The sequence below is a fragment of the Emydura macquarii genome, unplaced genomic scaffold (assembly GCF_026122565.2).
Source record: "Emydura macquarii macquarii isolate MOO-44397 ecotype Brisbane River unplaced genomic scaffold, CSIRO-AGI_Emac_v2 contig_1451, whole genome shotgun sequence".
Lineage (NCBI taxonomy): Eukaryota > Metazoa > Chordata > Testudines > Chelidae > Emydura > Emydura macquarii.
Window position 1 is genome coordinate 7,501,089 of NW_027131588.1, and position 16,683 is coordinate 7,517,771.

The window sequence follows — 16,683 nt, forward strand, 5'->3', positions numbered from 1 at the left end:
GACTCGTGCTGAGTGGCTCTAATGTGATGTGACACATCATTAAAGATCTACAACCTATCCTAGCAGATGATCCATCTCTCGCTCAGGCAGAGGGCGGCAGACCCATCCTGGCTTACAAACAGCCCCCCAATCTGAAGCAAATACTCACCAGCAACCATACACCCTACAAAAAATCCTACCCAGGAACCTATCCCTGCAACAAACCCAGTTGTCAGCTCTGCCTACACATCGTCTCTAATGACATCATCCCTGGTCCTAACCACATCAATCACACCATAAGGGGCTCATTCACCTGCATATCCACTAATGTTATATATGCCATCATGTGCCAGCAATGCCCCTCTGCCATGTACATTGGCCAAACTGGACTATCACTACGCAAAAGGATAAATGGACACAAATCAGACATAAAAAATAATAACATCCATAAACCAGTGGGAGAACACTTTAATTCCCCAGGGCATTCTGTCTCTGACCTGAAAGTTGCTGTACTTCTCAAAAAAAACTCCAAAAACAGACTTCAAAGAGAAAATGCTGAGTTAGAAATGATCTGCAAACTTGACACATTCAAACTGGGTTTAAACAGAGACTTGGAGTGGCTATCTCACTACTGAAGATAAATTACTTTACTCACCCATTCTCACCTCCTACTCAATGGTCGTCATTAGGTCTTAAGTACTGGACTCCACCTCCCCCATTGTTCTCAATGCACCTGGATATCTATAAGATGCCTCTGTGTTACCTATTTTCTGTATTACTGCATCTGAAGAAGAGAGCTGAAGTCTCTCGAAAGCTTATGCTTGCAAATATTAAATTTGTTAGTCTTTAAAGTGCCACAGAACTCTCGTTGTTTTTACTGTATACAGACTAACACGGCTACCCCTCTGGAACTATTCTAATGTGACTGGTTTTCTCAAAGCCATTCTGGAGCATATGGGTAAAGATCATAATGTATTGGATTCAAATCTAGGAGAGCAATGCATACCCTGAGGAGCTTTCACAGATCATCAGTCAAAGTGTGTATCTGAGTGCGTGAGGAGAGGATGGACCAGGGAATTGAATTAGGATCTTCCGACTCCAAGGCTAGTGTCCCAGTCACTGGTCCATGACTTGTCCAAGGTTACAAGGGCAGAATCTCTCTGTGCTTCCATTTCCCCTCTGTAATATGGGAGTGATAGTACTTCCCTGCGGTTACCCTAGAACTCTGGGACCCACAAGGCCCCTATACTGACTTGGATATACTAATGAACCAATCCCAAGCCCTGATTCTATAAGTGGGTAATTGCAAGTGGTCTGCCGTAGGGGATTTACAAGGGTTTCCCGGGGTTTCCCATTTAAATCATTGAAAAAAACCCTCCCTAGACGTGCCTGCCTTAGTTTACCCTTGAGAGGACATGGATACAGCCCTCCGCTGAAAGGATTGATATTTAGACAGTAAATTCTTTGAAAATAAATGTCTCTTTATTAACTACTAATTTTAATACATTTGGATTTTAAATTTAAAATCAATACAATAAAATATATGAAATAAGCCACTTAAAAACACTACAAAATACTATAAACTATATATGGTATCCTTACATATAACAGAAGTCTAAATGCAGTATTCACAACACGATACAGTAATTCCTAAGCACATACTACAATGTTATGAACACTTAATGGTAAAACAAACATACAATGTAGCAGCATGTAACATAAAAAAACCCTGCATCCATATGTATAAAACCCTAATACAATTTAATACCAAACTTATTACAATGTAATACACAGTTCCTTTATGCATATGTATACAATAACATTATATTACAATAATAAACTTAATGATACTATTAATACTATTATAAACTAACTAACATTCCATGATTGTTGGCCAAGCAGTCGTAGAATGGTGGGGTTAGAGATCATTCTGCGCAGGCATCCAGCTTTATTTACATTCATACTCATACATTCCTTATTATTAAGGAAAAATCATACTTACTTCCCCTTGATTTAATCCATCTGTATCGTCTTTCTGGTCCTTCTGATCTGTCCCCCCCCCAAAAAAAAGGCTGCTCCTGCTGCTGCTGCTGCTGCTAGTAAGGTTATTCTGTGTCTCGAGGTCTTCTCCAGCAGTCACAGTCATCCACACCCAAGCCTATCAGCTCTCTGACTTACATAGGATTTTTCTGACCTTTTCGAACCCTTTCTGATTGGTTGCTTTCTTAATGTCAATCATGGGTGAGATCATTTTTGACCAATCAACTACCCAATATGCTTATTAGCTTCACCTTGTTTACCTCAAACTCGGACCTTCTCCTGATCCTCCTCCAAGATAATATCATTGTCAACCAATCAGCTATCTAATATGCTAATTAACTTTGCTTGTTTACTTCAAACTTGGACCTCCTCCGGATCCTCCTCCTAACCCCTCCCTTCAGGTATCAGGAGTGATCTTTATCTCACCCCAATCTACCTTTCTGCTATAGGTCAGTTTCTTAATACCTCCATTTTGTGTCTTTTCCCTCTCTGGCGGATGATATCGTCTGCCACCATTTTGGATTTGTAACTAAAATTTACTCTAAACTATCACTGATTACTACTTATCAGAATTCTTAAATTTAAAACTAACTATATTGCTATTCATGCCTAAACATTATGATACTGTCACCACTTTTGTTTTTTTGATCAAAGCAGCTAAAATCTTTGCTGTTGTTTTTTTTTTTTTTACCCCCCTCTGCCTGTTTTTCAGCTGTGTGGCTAAAGGCTATCTTTGGTGCTGGTCTCCTTATGTGAGATAGAGGAGCTTTAAAAATTTCTTGTATCACTACCTCACAAGGGTGCTGTAAGGATAAATACGTCAAAAGATTGTGAGGTACCCAGCTACTCTGGGGTCATATAAGTATATCTAGAACATATGGATATCATAATACACCAGCTCTTTCAATGGAAACCTGACCATCAGGGAGGCACTATGATTCAATATGGCATGTTTAAAAATAATAAAGTTCCTATATGTAGCGGATACTGAACAATAACAGTAAAGTTAGATTGTGAAGTATGCTTTTTATGACCAGAAAAGTACAGTCAACTGTAAAAAGGAAATCCTGCTGTTCCATATTTATCATGCACTCCCTTGGTGACTTCCATATCAAATTTGCTCAGTTCATTTGCAGAACAAGATTTTCCTAACTGCCAACACTGAGTGAAGTCTTGGAAAGCAATCTCCTTTCAGCTTTTATACTTTATTCCCAATGACTGGAGAGTCAAAATTTAGCTGCCAATTTCAGTCTCAATTCAGAAGACGGAAGAGTTAGACTACAATTTCCTATTCTGCAAATAAGCAAGCTCTTTGATGATGATGCTAGCTTAAAAAAAAAAACCCCAACAACCTGTTTCCATCAGTAGAGAAAGTGGAGTTCACTTGAAAGATACAAAGGGCTCCATTCTGCCCCCAAAAGTATCTCACATGGATTTCCTATGGGAGTGATAATATGGCAGGAGAATAGGGCCCATAGAGTGCAGATACTACAGGTTCAATAGCAAGGTGTCATTTTGTTAACAGTTTTTCTGGGTCTAGCTATTGTTTATAGGCACATTCTCTTTACATAGCATGATTAAACAACTAATTATAAATGGGACCAATCTGCAAAAATTGAAATCTGGATTTTGCAGAACTCAAAGTTCATTGGTGTTCAAATCTAGAGGCTTGGCTCAGGCCTATTGCTAGTATTTTCATCTGTGGAGACTTGGGAGTATAGCTGAATTTGGTGATGAATAGGAGTTTGTTCAACTCATTTGGATGTTGTGGGTTGTTTTGTGGTGAGTACAGTCCAATGTGATTAGGCTGTCTGACCAGGAGAGGCCAAAATTGACGTTTCAGCATTTTCTTGCCCAGTGCTTGCACTAAGGTCATTACAGGCTCACAGAATTCACCTTATTAACATGAAGTATCAATATTTGTTAAAAATCAGTTTGAAATGAACCAAAATAGTGTATTCTTAAATACAATCAGAGTTGTAGATACGAGTCCAATGTGAAGCTCTGTGATATATACAGAAGCGATAATTTATCTGCTTGAAGCATCAGAATTTGTCCTTAATTCCTTCCTGTCTGTTTCCTCCCCATCCCTCCCTAGTTCTCTCATTTAAATCTTCTTACTCTTGGGAATTACTGATATGATTAAAAAATTATAGCTAGAAATACAGAATAATGTACAGTGTACACAAGGAAACAGAATAGGGAAAAACTCAAGTAATTATGACAAATCCATTGTCTGAGGCCCCTTGTGGAAGGAGGAACAGTTAGAAATTGCATATTAGGGGTCAGATAAACTCAGGAATATCCAAGAGGCTGTTTTACAGGATGTTGTTGGGGGTTTCATTATTATAATATGCTGGTCTTCAGGGTTTTGAAAGCATAAATTCATTTAAAATAATGTTACTTGAGCAACTGCAGATTGCATAATGATAACATTGCCATTCATATAGATTTTTAGATATAAATCATAAGTCAAATCACTGTAAGTTGTATGTGTTTGAAGAGCAAAGTTAAATATAAATAGAAGTACTCTTGATATATATTACTTCATAGGAACCATATCATTCATTCACCAGTATGCTGCTGTCACTCTAATTTCATAGTAAGCATTGGTGTAAAGTAACGCAGTGTCTTCCTCTTTTGTCAAGCAATTCTGTTTGTAGCACTTTGATTGAGTGGTTGCTCTTCTTATCCATGCAATACCTGTGAGCATTTTATAGGCTACATAGCATGTGGCAGTGCTTTAATCGGCCAAAAATTAGGTCCTATAAAATTCCTTTCACTACAGTCCATGGGCGTTTTGCTCAAAGAAGGACCTCAGAGCTTAGCACAGTGCCAATGACAGTGTCTGAATAATACACTTTCAGGTGTAGTCATCTCTTATTATGAGATGTGTCTTTTCTGGCTTATTTCTTCTTTGGTCTCATACAAAATTGTGTTAGTTAAAGGTCGGATTTTCAGCCATGCTTCCTTTTTTGCAGGCACAATTTTGCAGGCACAATTTAGATCATGTAGATGGATATGTCCTTGATTTGTGAGACAATGACAGTCTGAATTCTCAAAAATGGAGGCCCAATTAAAGGTGGGGTCGAACATTTAGTTCTAAATGGCAACTCCCTATGGCTAGAGATTGGATTTTCCAATAATGTCTGTCTAACCTGGTCAAAATAAATGGCGGTGGTTCTATTCTTTTGTGATACATCTGACTTAGTTCCTGCAGATTTGACCAAATTAAACCAGGGATGGAATTAGGTGCAAGACACATTCATATACTGAGGGTTGGACAGATTCCAATAAAATAAGACCTGAATGGATTGTATGTATCTACAACTTAAAATTAACCTTTTCAAAGATTCAAAGAGAAAAGAAAGTTCAATTACCCTTTTTTATGTTGTTTTTTTATTTTCATTCATCTCTTCAGTTCTTGGTTCTTGCTGGACCCAAAAGTGGAAGAGACAAAATGCCCTAAAAAAGACTGTTGTCTCAGTGTGTCCAGCTTCACGGGAAGCAGGAAACACCAGTCATGTCTCATAAATTCTTGCTCCTGTGAGATTTCCAGCACAGTTTTGCAGATTGAAGAGATTCAGGTAAACATTCAAACTTTTTAAGCTAAGCCCCTTAAAAGTCCTTTTCTTCCCTGCAAGACTTCATTCATTGTCTGATGTTTCTTTGGTCTGAATTCACTCATGATCAAATTAGCAGACAACACCAAAACTGAAGAATGTTGCAAAGTGTAGTCAATGTTGGTGGACAGAACCAAAGCCCTGGTCTATACTACAGAGTTAGATTGAAACAAAGCAGCTTACATTGCCCTCACTATGTAAGTGTCTACACTAAAGTTTCACTTCTGCCTACGTAACTTGCCCACTACACCGGCTTAATGATTCCACCTCCACCAGAGGCATAGAGTCAATGTCGATGTAGTTAGGTCTATGCAGTGTTAGTGTAGACTCTGCATTGCTTACATCAATTGTTGCTGGCTTTTAGAAGCTGTCCCACGATGCCCCACACTGACCATTTAATCAGTGTAAGCGTTCTTGGTGAAGACATGAACCGCAGACACAAGGAGCAAAGTGCAGACCTGCACAAGCGATGTAATTACTGCAGTGGCTGTATGCTGATGTAAGTTAGATCCGTTTTAATTTTAGAGTGTAGACGTACCCAAAGTAGCCTAGAGCAGTGTTTCCCAAAGGCTGGGTCTCTACCCGCCATGAGCTATGGGAAGATTCTAGATAGGTTGTTGCATTCAGGGCCAGATTACGCTATCATTGGGCCTCTCCCAGTCCAGTGCAGAGAGAGAGGCCGGGGATGGCGGGGCAGGGGTTGTAGAGCAAGCCTACCTCTCCCTCAACCCACAACAGCTCTCCATCAGGGCATCCAGGGTTGCACAGGGTTGCAGTGCCACTCAGATTTGGCCAGCCACCCCTCTGTCTAGACAGAGGGGCAGCAAGCCCAGACCTGATTAGAGCTGTGACCCTGTGTGCCAGGTTGCAATGCTCAAAACAGGAAGTCAGCCCACCCATATGGGACAGGAGTCGCCCTGTGGGGTGGGCACCCTCTCCAACACCCGCAGTCCCAAGTCTCCCTTCCGCACTAGGCTCGGATTAGTCCTGGGATGGAGGATGGAGGATGTGGTCCTGGGATGGAGGATGCATATGTGTAATGGTGAGTCACAAAAAAAGACCCAATGCAGTTGGTTGCGTTAGTAAAAAGTGGGAACCACTGACCTAGCAAGAGAAAAGCAGTGCGGGCAACAGGCAATAAGGGTACATGTATTACTAATAAATATTAAATCCTATACCCCAGAAGAGGAAATGAACAGCACCAGGTGCAAAATGTGTAGAACCTAACCCAGTAATTGTACCCATCACATACAAGTGGGTTTATTTTCATCTTGGCTCTATCTATCCAATCAGCCAGCTATATATTCTACTGCTTTTAACTGTAGTATCTGATTCTTATGGAGTTTCCTTTATACTCTTCTAATACTAGAGATAATCAGAAAATGGGTGAAAGGGGTTATGCTGAAATTTTTTACTTTTCTTCAAAATGGAAACCCAAACTCTCCAACATTTTGCCAGTTTTTGACAGCCAAAACTCAAGAATATTTGCCCAAAAACTGCCCCGCATCCCAAAATTTGGCCAAAAACCAAAACAATTCTCTTTTCTGATGAAATTTCAGGTTTTTGGTTTCCTGACCAAAATATTGGAAATTCTCCAGGAAAGCTGACTTTTTCCACTCAAAAATCCATTCAGCTGAATACCCAGTTTTCCATTTAGAAGAAGGTTCAATGGAAAATTTTTATCAAACTTACCTAAACAGCACTTTGTCTTCATGTAATGAGCATTGCTGTTGCTATAGTCAGGGATTAGATCCGGGAGAGGCAGGGAAACAGTCTAGAAGCAGATGGAAAGCCATCTTTCTACACTAATGGTTCAACATGCTGCCATATTAAATAATGTTACTAATGTCTGGGGCCATTTCTGATTAATACCGTTTTTAGTAAGGGTTGCAACCCATGAGCTCCTGGCTTTAAGCCTGTCCAGACTAGTTGGGCCAGATTCTGCTTTCACTTGAACTGATGTAAATCAGATGTCGCTCCACTGAAGTTAGTGAAATTATTCTGGTGTAAAACTGGTGGGAGATCACAGTGTGAGCCTGTGTATCACAATCTGGGAGTCTGTCATTCTTTTGGCTCGTATTACAACAGCCAAAAGATCTTCCAGCCTTGTTGAGGTTCTTGAGCACGCCCTAAGCATTGCTGTAGGATAAGCAGAAGAGAACTTCCAGATGGCCATTCCGATACTGGGGGATTTCTGAGCTGCGGTCTCTAGGACTTCTCTGCTACAGTCTTTGAAAAGCCATACGTTATCCTCTGTTGGTTGCCAAAGCCTGCCAATCACTGCCAAAACACCTCATTAGCCAGACAGAAGTTACACTGCAGCTTCTTTAGAAACACGCAGCACTGGCTTTCCTGTTCTCTCCCCCACCATCTCCTCTCTTCCTTCTTTGCTTGTGAATTTTCTTGCTTCATTGGGAAGTTTCTTGACTGCCAAAATCTCAGGACTCAGTAGGCTTATATCAGCTTAATAAATACAGAAAGGTCTTCATGCTTCCATAGCAGGCCTGACCTTGGTAATGCACTCTGATATTCATATTGCGCAATCATTCCTTCCTGTGACTTACTGTTGAACTCCACACGGTGCAGTGGCGCCTCTCAGGATACCTGCTGTGAATATCAGCCATCCTTGATCCCATGTATAAATATATGGCTATACTGTGGCTGCTTTGGTGGTGGAGCAGAGATGAACTAAAGAATATTCTTTTTCAATCTGTGTCACTCAATGAATGGACACATCAGAGTTAAGGATGGAGTTTCAGCCTTCAGTTTCTATCCTCTCAGACTTCAGTTTCCATTTTTCATTATTGTTAGTTGGTTTCAGCCTGACTCTTAATGACACTGTAAAGCTGTGTCTTGGTGTATAAGATTCTCCTCTTCAGAATTATTTAACAAAACACCTTATTTCCCCTAAGAGTTTGAAACCCCTTTGATCTCTTAAAGGGTCCACCTTGTATTTGGGAACATTTTTAACAAGCTCTCTGGAACAAGGAACCTGTCTAAATCTATGTTTGTGAAATAGTGTATAAATTTACAGCACTACGTACGTGAAAAACAACGTGTGGTATTACATAACAAGGAGAGGTGTTTGAGGACTGTTTAAAAGCCATGTCATTTACTTAATACCGTAGATTTTAACTGCTCCTTTGGAGCCATAAAGGCTTTATTTAAAATACCTGGGTTTTTTACTATTGTCATCAGCTGCACTGGCATAAATTAAGAAATGCTAAATACACAGCTTTGCTCTGCTAAGGCGAGTGCATGCTAATGCTGCCTGCTTTAATTTGTCATACAGTTCGGGAAAAATAAGGATACTTGCACTTACACAGCTCCTGTCTTTTGAGGAGCTCAGTGTGTATTATAAATATTAATTGATAAAGCCTCACAATATTCCTTTGGAAGTTTTATTTTATCTAAGTTATGGAGACAGAGAGAGGAGTAGGCTAGGTCTGCACTTTAAACGTTACAGCAGCATAGCTGCAGCTGTGCCACTGTAGCGTTTCAGTGTAGACACTATAGTGATGGGAGGGGTTCTGTAGCAATCCCAAGAATACTTCCATCGACCTAGCGCTGTCTACATGGGGACTTAGGTCGGCTTACTTATGTTGCCGCGGGGTGTGGATTTTTCACACCCCTGAGCAAAGTAGTTGGGTCAGTCTGATTTTCTAGTGGAGATCTGCCCTAAGTCACGCGCCCAAGGTCACACAACAATGACATCGATTTACATTCACACTTTAGATCATACTGAAAAATCTTTCCCATGTAAATTAGGCCTAAGGTCTTGAATATACATGACATTCTACCAGTTTAGCTAACTAGGCTTCTTTGTTGATTTAAACCCCTTATGTGAATAGTCTTAAATCAGTTTATCTTAACAGGGTATTTAAAAGTTGATTTAGTTAAATCAGTGCAACTTTTGTCTATAGATAAGGGCTTAGGTTATGTCCACACCACAGAGCCTGTGTCAGCACAGCTATGTCAGCATAGCCCTTGGGGTAGATGCAGCATACACCAACAGGTTTTCTGTTGGTGTAGGAACAACAGCTCCCTGAACGAACATTAGCTTTGTCAAGAGAAGCACTCCTCCATTGACAATGGGTTTTTTTGGCAGCATAGCTGTCGATCAGGGGGTGTGTTTTTTCACACCCCTGACTGATACAGCTATGCCAGCATAAGTTTCATGTGTAGATCAGTATCTGGAAGGTGCAGGGGTAGGGAGTCATGCATTCTGACCAGCAAGGATGACTAACGTTAACTGTGAACAAGCTGCATTAAAATGCTTTCAGGTGCTCTTCAACATTCAAATCAACTGGAATACTTCCTGCTTTCAGCTTTCCATTACCTTGGCTGATTAAAACAGCTCTAATGGAACATAATGCACACGCTTCCCTTTGTTGGCTACATTGCTCTATGATGCGTAAGAGCTGGTCTGAGGCTATGCATTTACCCATCAGTATTCAGGAAAATGCTAGAGACAGGCCTGAAGTCCCACCCTGAACTTTGGGAATGCTTGGATCTAGATGTAAATTTAGCCCCTTTGGCCTGTCTCTGTAATAGGAAGGAGTAATCCAGTTATTAGAGCATTGGCCTGGGATTCAGAAGGCCTGGGTTTGATTCACACTGACCTGCTGTATGACCTTGGCAAGTCATTTCACCTCCCTATGCCTCAGTTTATTCATTGCTAAAATGAAGATTGATACTTAGCTTTCTTTGTAAAACCTTTTAAGATCTGTGGATGAAAACCACTAAATAAAGGCAAACTATCATTATTAGATGCAAACTGGGACACAAAATACAGAGAGACCCTTTCTCCCACATCCGGTCCATATCTGAACTTGTACTTTGGGTCAGTCTCTAATAAACATTAGAAGGATCTGCTGCGGACTAGCGTTAGATTGAGAAGAATCCCAAATAACGTTTTGTTAGTCAGATGCAGACGCTTAAGAAAAATTTGTAACTGTTTTTGTTGGAGGAGTTTTTGTTTGTTTGTTAAAGAAAATTCCATTCATTTTTCTAAATGCTGTTTGACACTATCAGGCTTACGTATGCAATGGCATTCTCACCACTGTTTTCTGCTGTCTTATTGTAGCAAGCTTCTAAAAGGAGCTCTGTATTCAGATGCATTAATGCACCCAACAATGCACATTGCTGCACCAATGGACAACTGCAGTGTGGCTGCATTTTTTTGTTTCTGTCCTTCAGGTGTACAAGTGACAAAGAGGAGTTATGTCTGTTCTATGATTTGTTCCCTTAGCTTTAGCACTGCTGGCCCAGATTTGTTCTTCAGTTACAGCCATGCAGTGAGGTTGCACTAGTGTAACTGAAAGCAGGATTTGGCCTGCAGTGTTAATTTATTCTTTCCTCTCATGCATTCATTAGCATTATTGTAGAACCTTGGTCTCCCGCCAGCCAAGCCCTTCTTGCTAACTTTGAAACACGAACTTTCCCTTTCTCCCCTGTGCCCTGCCGCCCACAAAAATGTATAATTTATATTACATTTTTGTTTGCAACTTCAAAAAAAAAAAGAGAGAAAAATCTCGCACATCTGTGAATCATACCCTGGCTTTAGATCAATTTAGAGTCACAGTGGACTTGGAAGAGGAGGCCTAAAAGCAATATTTTCTTTCACTGGTTAAGAAGGGCTGATAGAGAAGGGCCTTCTACTGCCAGAGAGCTCTCTTTAGTCAGGAAACATCGCCAAACACTGCTCCCCTCACCCCATAAGAGGCCTGCTGTCCTAACACCCCTTAGTAACTGCACTGGCTAAAGATTAAAACATTTTTTCACTCCCATACTATTTATCCCAGAATTGGGACAGGTGTTGGACATTGGAAGAATAAAACAGTCGACAATCACATGTTGGGAGGAAATGGAAAATAGGTGTTGGTAATCTACATTAAATGGTATTAATATTATTGCTGGGAGGAGAGGGGTAAAGGGATGTTATAGGAGCATATTTTTCATTACTGTCTGATTCTCACTAAATATGCGTAACATATTATCCCACAGTTTATGCATCTGTCCAAGTGGATACCTATAGGATATATCGTCTGTGAAGGGTGATTGATGCTCATTCTGCATACACAAATGGGAAATAGCCATTACATATGAGCCTCATAGGTACAGGCAGGTTTTTTCATTAGAAGTGGAAAAAATTACTAATTATTCATTGGTAACACATATGGAAAGAATGGGATTTTGATTTCCCTCTGCCTCCCCACCATTATTCGCCACTGGCTATTCCCTTAGCCTATTATTTTATATATGTAGATTCTGGAAAAAGAAATGTAGATGAAGCAAATGAAATATGCAGTGTTGGGAAGAGCAGTAATTAATTTCTTTGGCATAAAAATCTTCAAAAGAAACAAAAGAGCTTAGCTGGGGATTGTAGTTAATTTCAGTTCCCTTTGTATTTCCTTGTTATTGGGTTGATCTTTCTACTCTCTCAGTTTAAACTATGGTGAGTGATTTTGCAGATGCACACAACAAAACTGAATTAATTGCATGTTTGTATGTTAACATTTGACATTGTAATTGTAATCACCTGAAATAAACCCTTATATATAAGTTAAAGTGTTATATGTGGGACTGGCTGGTGGCCCCACCTTATTTATAAGATTGCCCAACACTTCCCATTATAAGACTCTGTTTTCAGTTTCTTATAACTTTGGTAAACTTTAAACAATTAGGCTAAAATTTCCCATGCTGGGCAGCTGCCTCAGGCTGAATTTTTTATTTTTTATTTTTTTGGAAGGGGTTTGAATGGTGAATGTCAGCCAGAATGGCTCAGCCATTTACAAGAACGAAGTTAGGGAAAAAAATCATTTTTTTTCCAGCGTTTAAAAAAATTCTGGTGACCTTTGCTTCCAGATGCTCTGATTCTCCCGTGTGGAGCAAGGACTTGAAATTTGGCAAGGACATGGCCCTTGTGTCAGGGACAAACCATGTGGGTGTCAATATGATGCCACTGTGTTAAAGAACATAAACACTGAGAAGTCAAGCACTCAAAAGTTAGGAAATGTATTGACAACCTTGTTTCTGGTATTTCCTAATTTTTGAGTGCTTCATTTTGCAATCGTAATGTTCTTCTAACACTGTGTGTGTGTGTGTGTGTGTTTCATCCCCACACACTCACACATACCTGCACTTGTTATGGATGCTAATTTTTCCCACTAAATCAGAAATGGGGAGATGATTTTGGGGTTTAAAGCACAGAACTAGGCATCAAAAGATGTGGGTTCTGTTTCTGCCTCTGCCAAAGATGTTACTTAGCTTCTCTGTGCCTCAGTTTCCTGATCACTAAAATGGGAATAATATTGCCCTATTTCACAGGAGGGTTGTAAGGCTTAAAATGAATTATTCATTGAGGTTTGTATGGTGATTTAAGAACTTCATATGAAAGACGCTATGGAAATGTAAAGTATTATTCACCATTTTAAAACTATTTTTCTGTTGATAAGAAAGCACCCATTACAAATGTCACTTAGATCTTTAGTGATTGAGAGAAAGAGGGAAAATCAGAAGCAGCAACTTTTTTTTTCATGTATTGATTTCAAAACATCAAGTTCTGCTGTAGGTGACTCATGAATGATTTTACTCTCATTTTGCTGGCAGAAGGCTTATTATTTCTCTTCCCTGTTTTCTAGGGTGCCCAGTGGACGGTCATCCAACGCCAAACATCACTTGGTTTTATGCTGGTCAACCCATCAGCATGAGACATCACATCTTGGCAGCTGGTCAGATTCTTCAGATACTAAACATCACTGATGGTTATCAGGGTGAATTCAGCTGCCTGGCTCAGAATGAAGCTGGTTCACTTATGCAAAAAACATCTCTGACAATCCGAGGTAAAATAATTCTGTCCTGCTGCCTTCATAAGATCTTAGCATGGCCAGGATGTTGCTTTTAACCTGACTCATCATCATTCTGGATTCCTTCACTGTGAGGCTATGAGAAACAGCATCCAAGATATGTTTTGATGTCTGAGCCACTAAGGGTGAATTTGCAGATATGTCCAATAATTCTAAGTATCTTGGTTTTTAGAGGCCCAAGTTGAGACAATTGGACCTGATTTTCCAGGTTGTTGAGCAAGAATGTAGATTTCTTTTCTATATTTAGATATGTTTTCCTAGAATAATAGTATTTAGCACATTATATATGTAGTAAGTGAAGCTTCATCTTCAAAGTTTACAAACAACCTCTAATTAATCTTTGTGGGTGACCTGTCTTGTACAGAAATTAGAAATGGGACCAAACCTAAATATCAAATTTAAATACCATACTTTGCTGATGTATGAAACCTGGGTTCAAACTTTCTGGTTTCTCTAACTGACACTGGATCAGATCATCAACTGGTCTAAATCAGCATAACTCCACTGCCTTCAATGCCTCTATGATGATTTACACCAGCTAAGGATATGGCCCATTAAGCATTCTTTTTCCAATTTTAAGCTGTGTGTAGCATGTGGACTGCTGCTTTTCTGCAAAGGAATGGAAGGATCGATGTACAAGGTGGATTAATAATATTTCCTATCGCATATGGAAAAGTCTTATTGAATTTAACAGGATTAAATTACAGAGCGTCTATAGAAATTGTATAGAGTTCTATAGAAATTATTCTAAAATATTGTACAATGCTTTCTATAGGATTTTTTAACTATCCTATACACATCTGTATCTGAGATGTTCTTTCCCAGGTATTTGGCTGGTGGGTCTTGCCCACATGCTCAGGGGCTAACTGATTGCCATGTTTGGGGTCGGAAAGGAATTTTCCCCCAGGTCAGATTGGCAGAGACCGTGGAGGGGGGGGCATGGGTCACTTGCAGGTTTAAACTAGTGTAAATGGTGGATTCTCTGTAACTTGAAGTCTTTAAATCATGTTTTGAGGATTCCAGGAACTCAGCCAGAGGTTAGAGGTCTATTACAGGAGAGGGTGGATGTGGTTCTGTGGCCTGCAATGTGCAGGAGGTCAGATTAAATGAACATGATGTTACCTTCTGACCTTAAAGTCTATGAGTCTATGTTTGCCTTTAAATTCCTCAGGATGGTTTAAAAAAAATCTGTAGAAAGATTGTCATTTTTTGTTAAATTCTACAGGACTTTTTTGTAAGGGATATGTATCATGTGAGACTGATACAATAGTTCCCAGGCCCTGTTTCCGTGGTGTGTATGTATCTTGCATACTTATACGGCCCCCTTATATGCTCTCTGTATCTGAGCACTTAACAAACTGTAATGTGTTCATCCTCATGCCACCCCATTATGGCAGGGAAGGGCTATTATTCCCATTTTAAAGACTGGGAACTGAGATACAGAGAGACTCAGTGACTTGTCCAAAGTCACAAAGGAAGTCTGTGACAGAGCAGAAAATTGAATTAGTCTCCTGTGTTGCTGGCTTCCACCTTAACTACTGGACCATCCCCTGGCCAGTGCTGAAATTGCATATCACTTACTCGCCATGCCTTATGGGGATGAGTCCCAAAACACAGGATTTTCCTCATCAGAGAAGATTGACGATCTGGCATCCCACCTCCATTTGTGCTCCATGCCTGATGCTTCATAGGGTGACATACCTTTCCGCTACATTATTCACCTCTTCTGAACATTTCAGTAGGAGTCACTTTTATCTTCCAAAACCTCTCCAAAACAGTACGAGCCCATTGGCATCAATCACTGATATTTGACCACTAATAGGCTTTTCTGATTGATTTTTAAATGTTAATTTGGGTGTCTTGTGCTTGTGGCAGAATATTGGTGGTCGGCGGACAGGCTGATGACATGTTCGGCCTCCTGTGGTAACAAGGGAGTGCAGCAACTCCAACTGAGGTGCTTACTGGATGGGATTGAGGTTGACACATCCCACTGCACAAAGAAGCCCAAACCAGTGCTACAACCCATTGCATGTAACAGAAGAGACTGCCCGTCAAGGTTGGTCCTTGCTCTGTAGTATACTGTGTGTGCTTTTTAAAAGGCATTTAATAATATTCTATCCTGGACAACGTGTTATCTTTGCTTTTCTAGTGTCTGTCCAGGAAACCATTTTATCTGAGAGTGAGTTTACTAAAGCTTAATCTGGATAAATTAGAGGTAGTGCTGGTGGATTGGGGAAAACATTCCCAGTACATGGCAAAGATTATGTCTACTCCCTCTGTTAAAGGGGATTATCGTCTTTTTTTATTAGCAAAGTTCACAACCTTATGGTCCTTTTGGGTCCTTCCCAGTAAGAATCAGTAGCCAAGAATGCTTTTCTTTATATGTGGCTGGCTGGGGACTGAATTTTCTTCTTTGACTCCAGAGTTACCCACAACTCCAGACTAAATATATGCTGTTTGGGGGTCTGACTATGCCCTTCTATTTGTTTGTACAGCACCCAGGAAAGAGAGTCTTGATCCTGATTGGAGCCTTTGGGTGCTAGTGTAATGTATATGTATTTTCGTCCCTCTGCCCATCAGTAGCAGATTTCAGGGCCCTGCCAGTCAGTTTCCCATTGTAGGGGAAATCAGTGCTGTGGAGTCTGTATATTTTCTTAAGTTTGGTATACAATGCAAAGTTATATTGGCATACCTATGTCAGATAGGGGTGTGAAAAATCACACCCCCAACTGACATAATTATGCTGACAAAACCCCCAGAGTAGATGCATCTTTGTCAACAGACAAGTGCTTCTGCCAAGGTAGCTCATGTCATTCAGGGAGGTCGTGTTCCTGCATTGACAGAAAAACTCCTCTTGTCAAGTTGGCTATGCCAGCCTAGCTGTGCCGGGATAGTCCCCGTAGTGTACACATAGCCTTAGCGTGACTAGTTTTGTATACTGTGTATACACCAGCCCTTTAACAGGGGTGGTCACAAACAACATGGAAGCCAATGCATGGTTCAGAAATTCGGCCCCAGCACTAATGCCCAGTTCCTAAGAAGCCACGCTGCCCCATGAATTGACTTGAGATAAAGTGAGAGAGCAAATTCTCCTGCTGCCTGCAACAGCTACTCCAAACGAAATTGCACCCAAAAACTAACCATACACCATTTTTTCAACGACTGTACGTCGC

The 16,683-nt window shown here is 40.3% G+C and overlaps 1 protein-coding gene across 1 annotated transcript in view; it reads left to right on the forward strand.

The window, feature by feature from the left end:
• The window catches only part of ADAMTSL1 (ADAMTS like 1), a 611,419-nt gene that overhangs the window by 582,906 nt on the left and 11,830 nt on the right, over positions 1–16,683 (forward strand). Inside the window, exons 26-27 of the mRNA XM_067553131.1 lie at positions 13,286–13,486; positions 15,386–15,566. Of these exons, the coding sequence (XP_067409232.1) occupies positions 13,286–13,486; positions 15,386–15,566 (382 nt within the window). The remainder of the gene's footprint in view (positions 1–13,285; positions 13,487–15,385; positions 15,567–16,683) is intronic.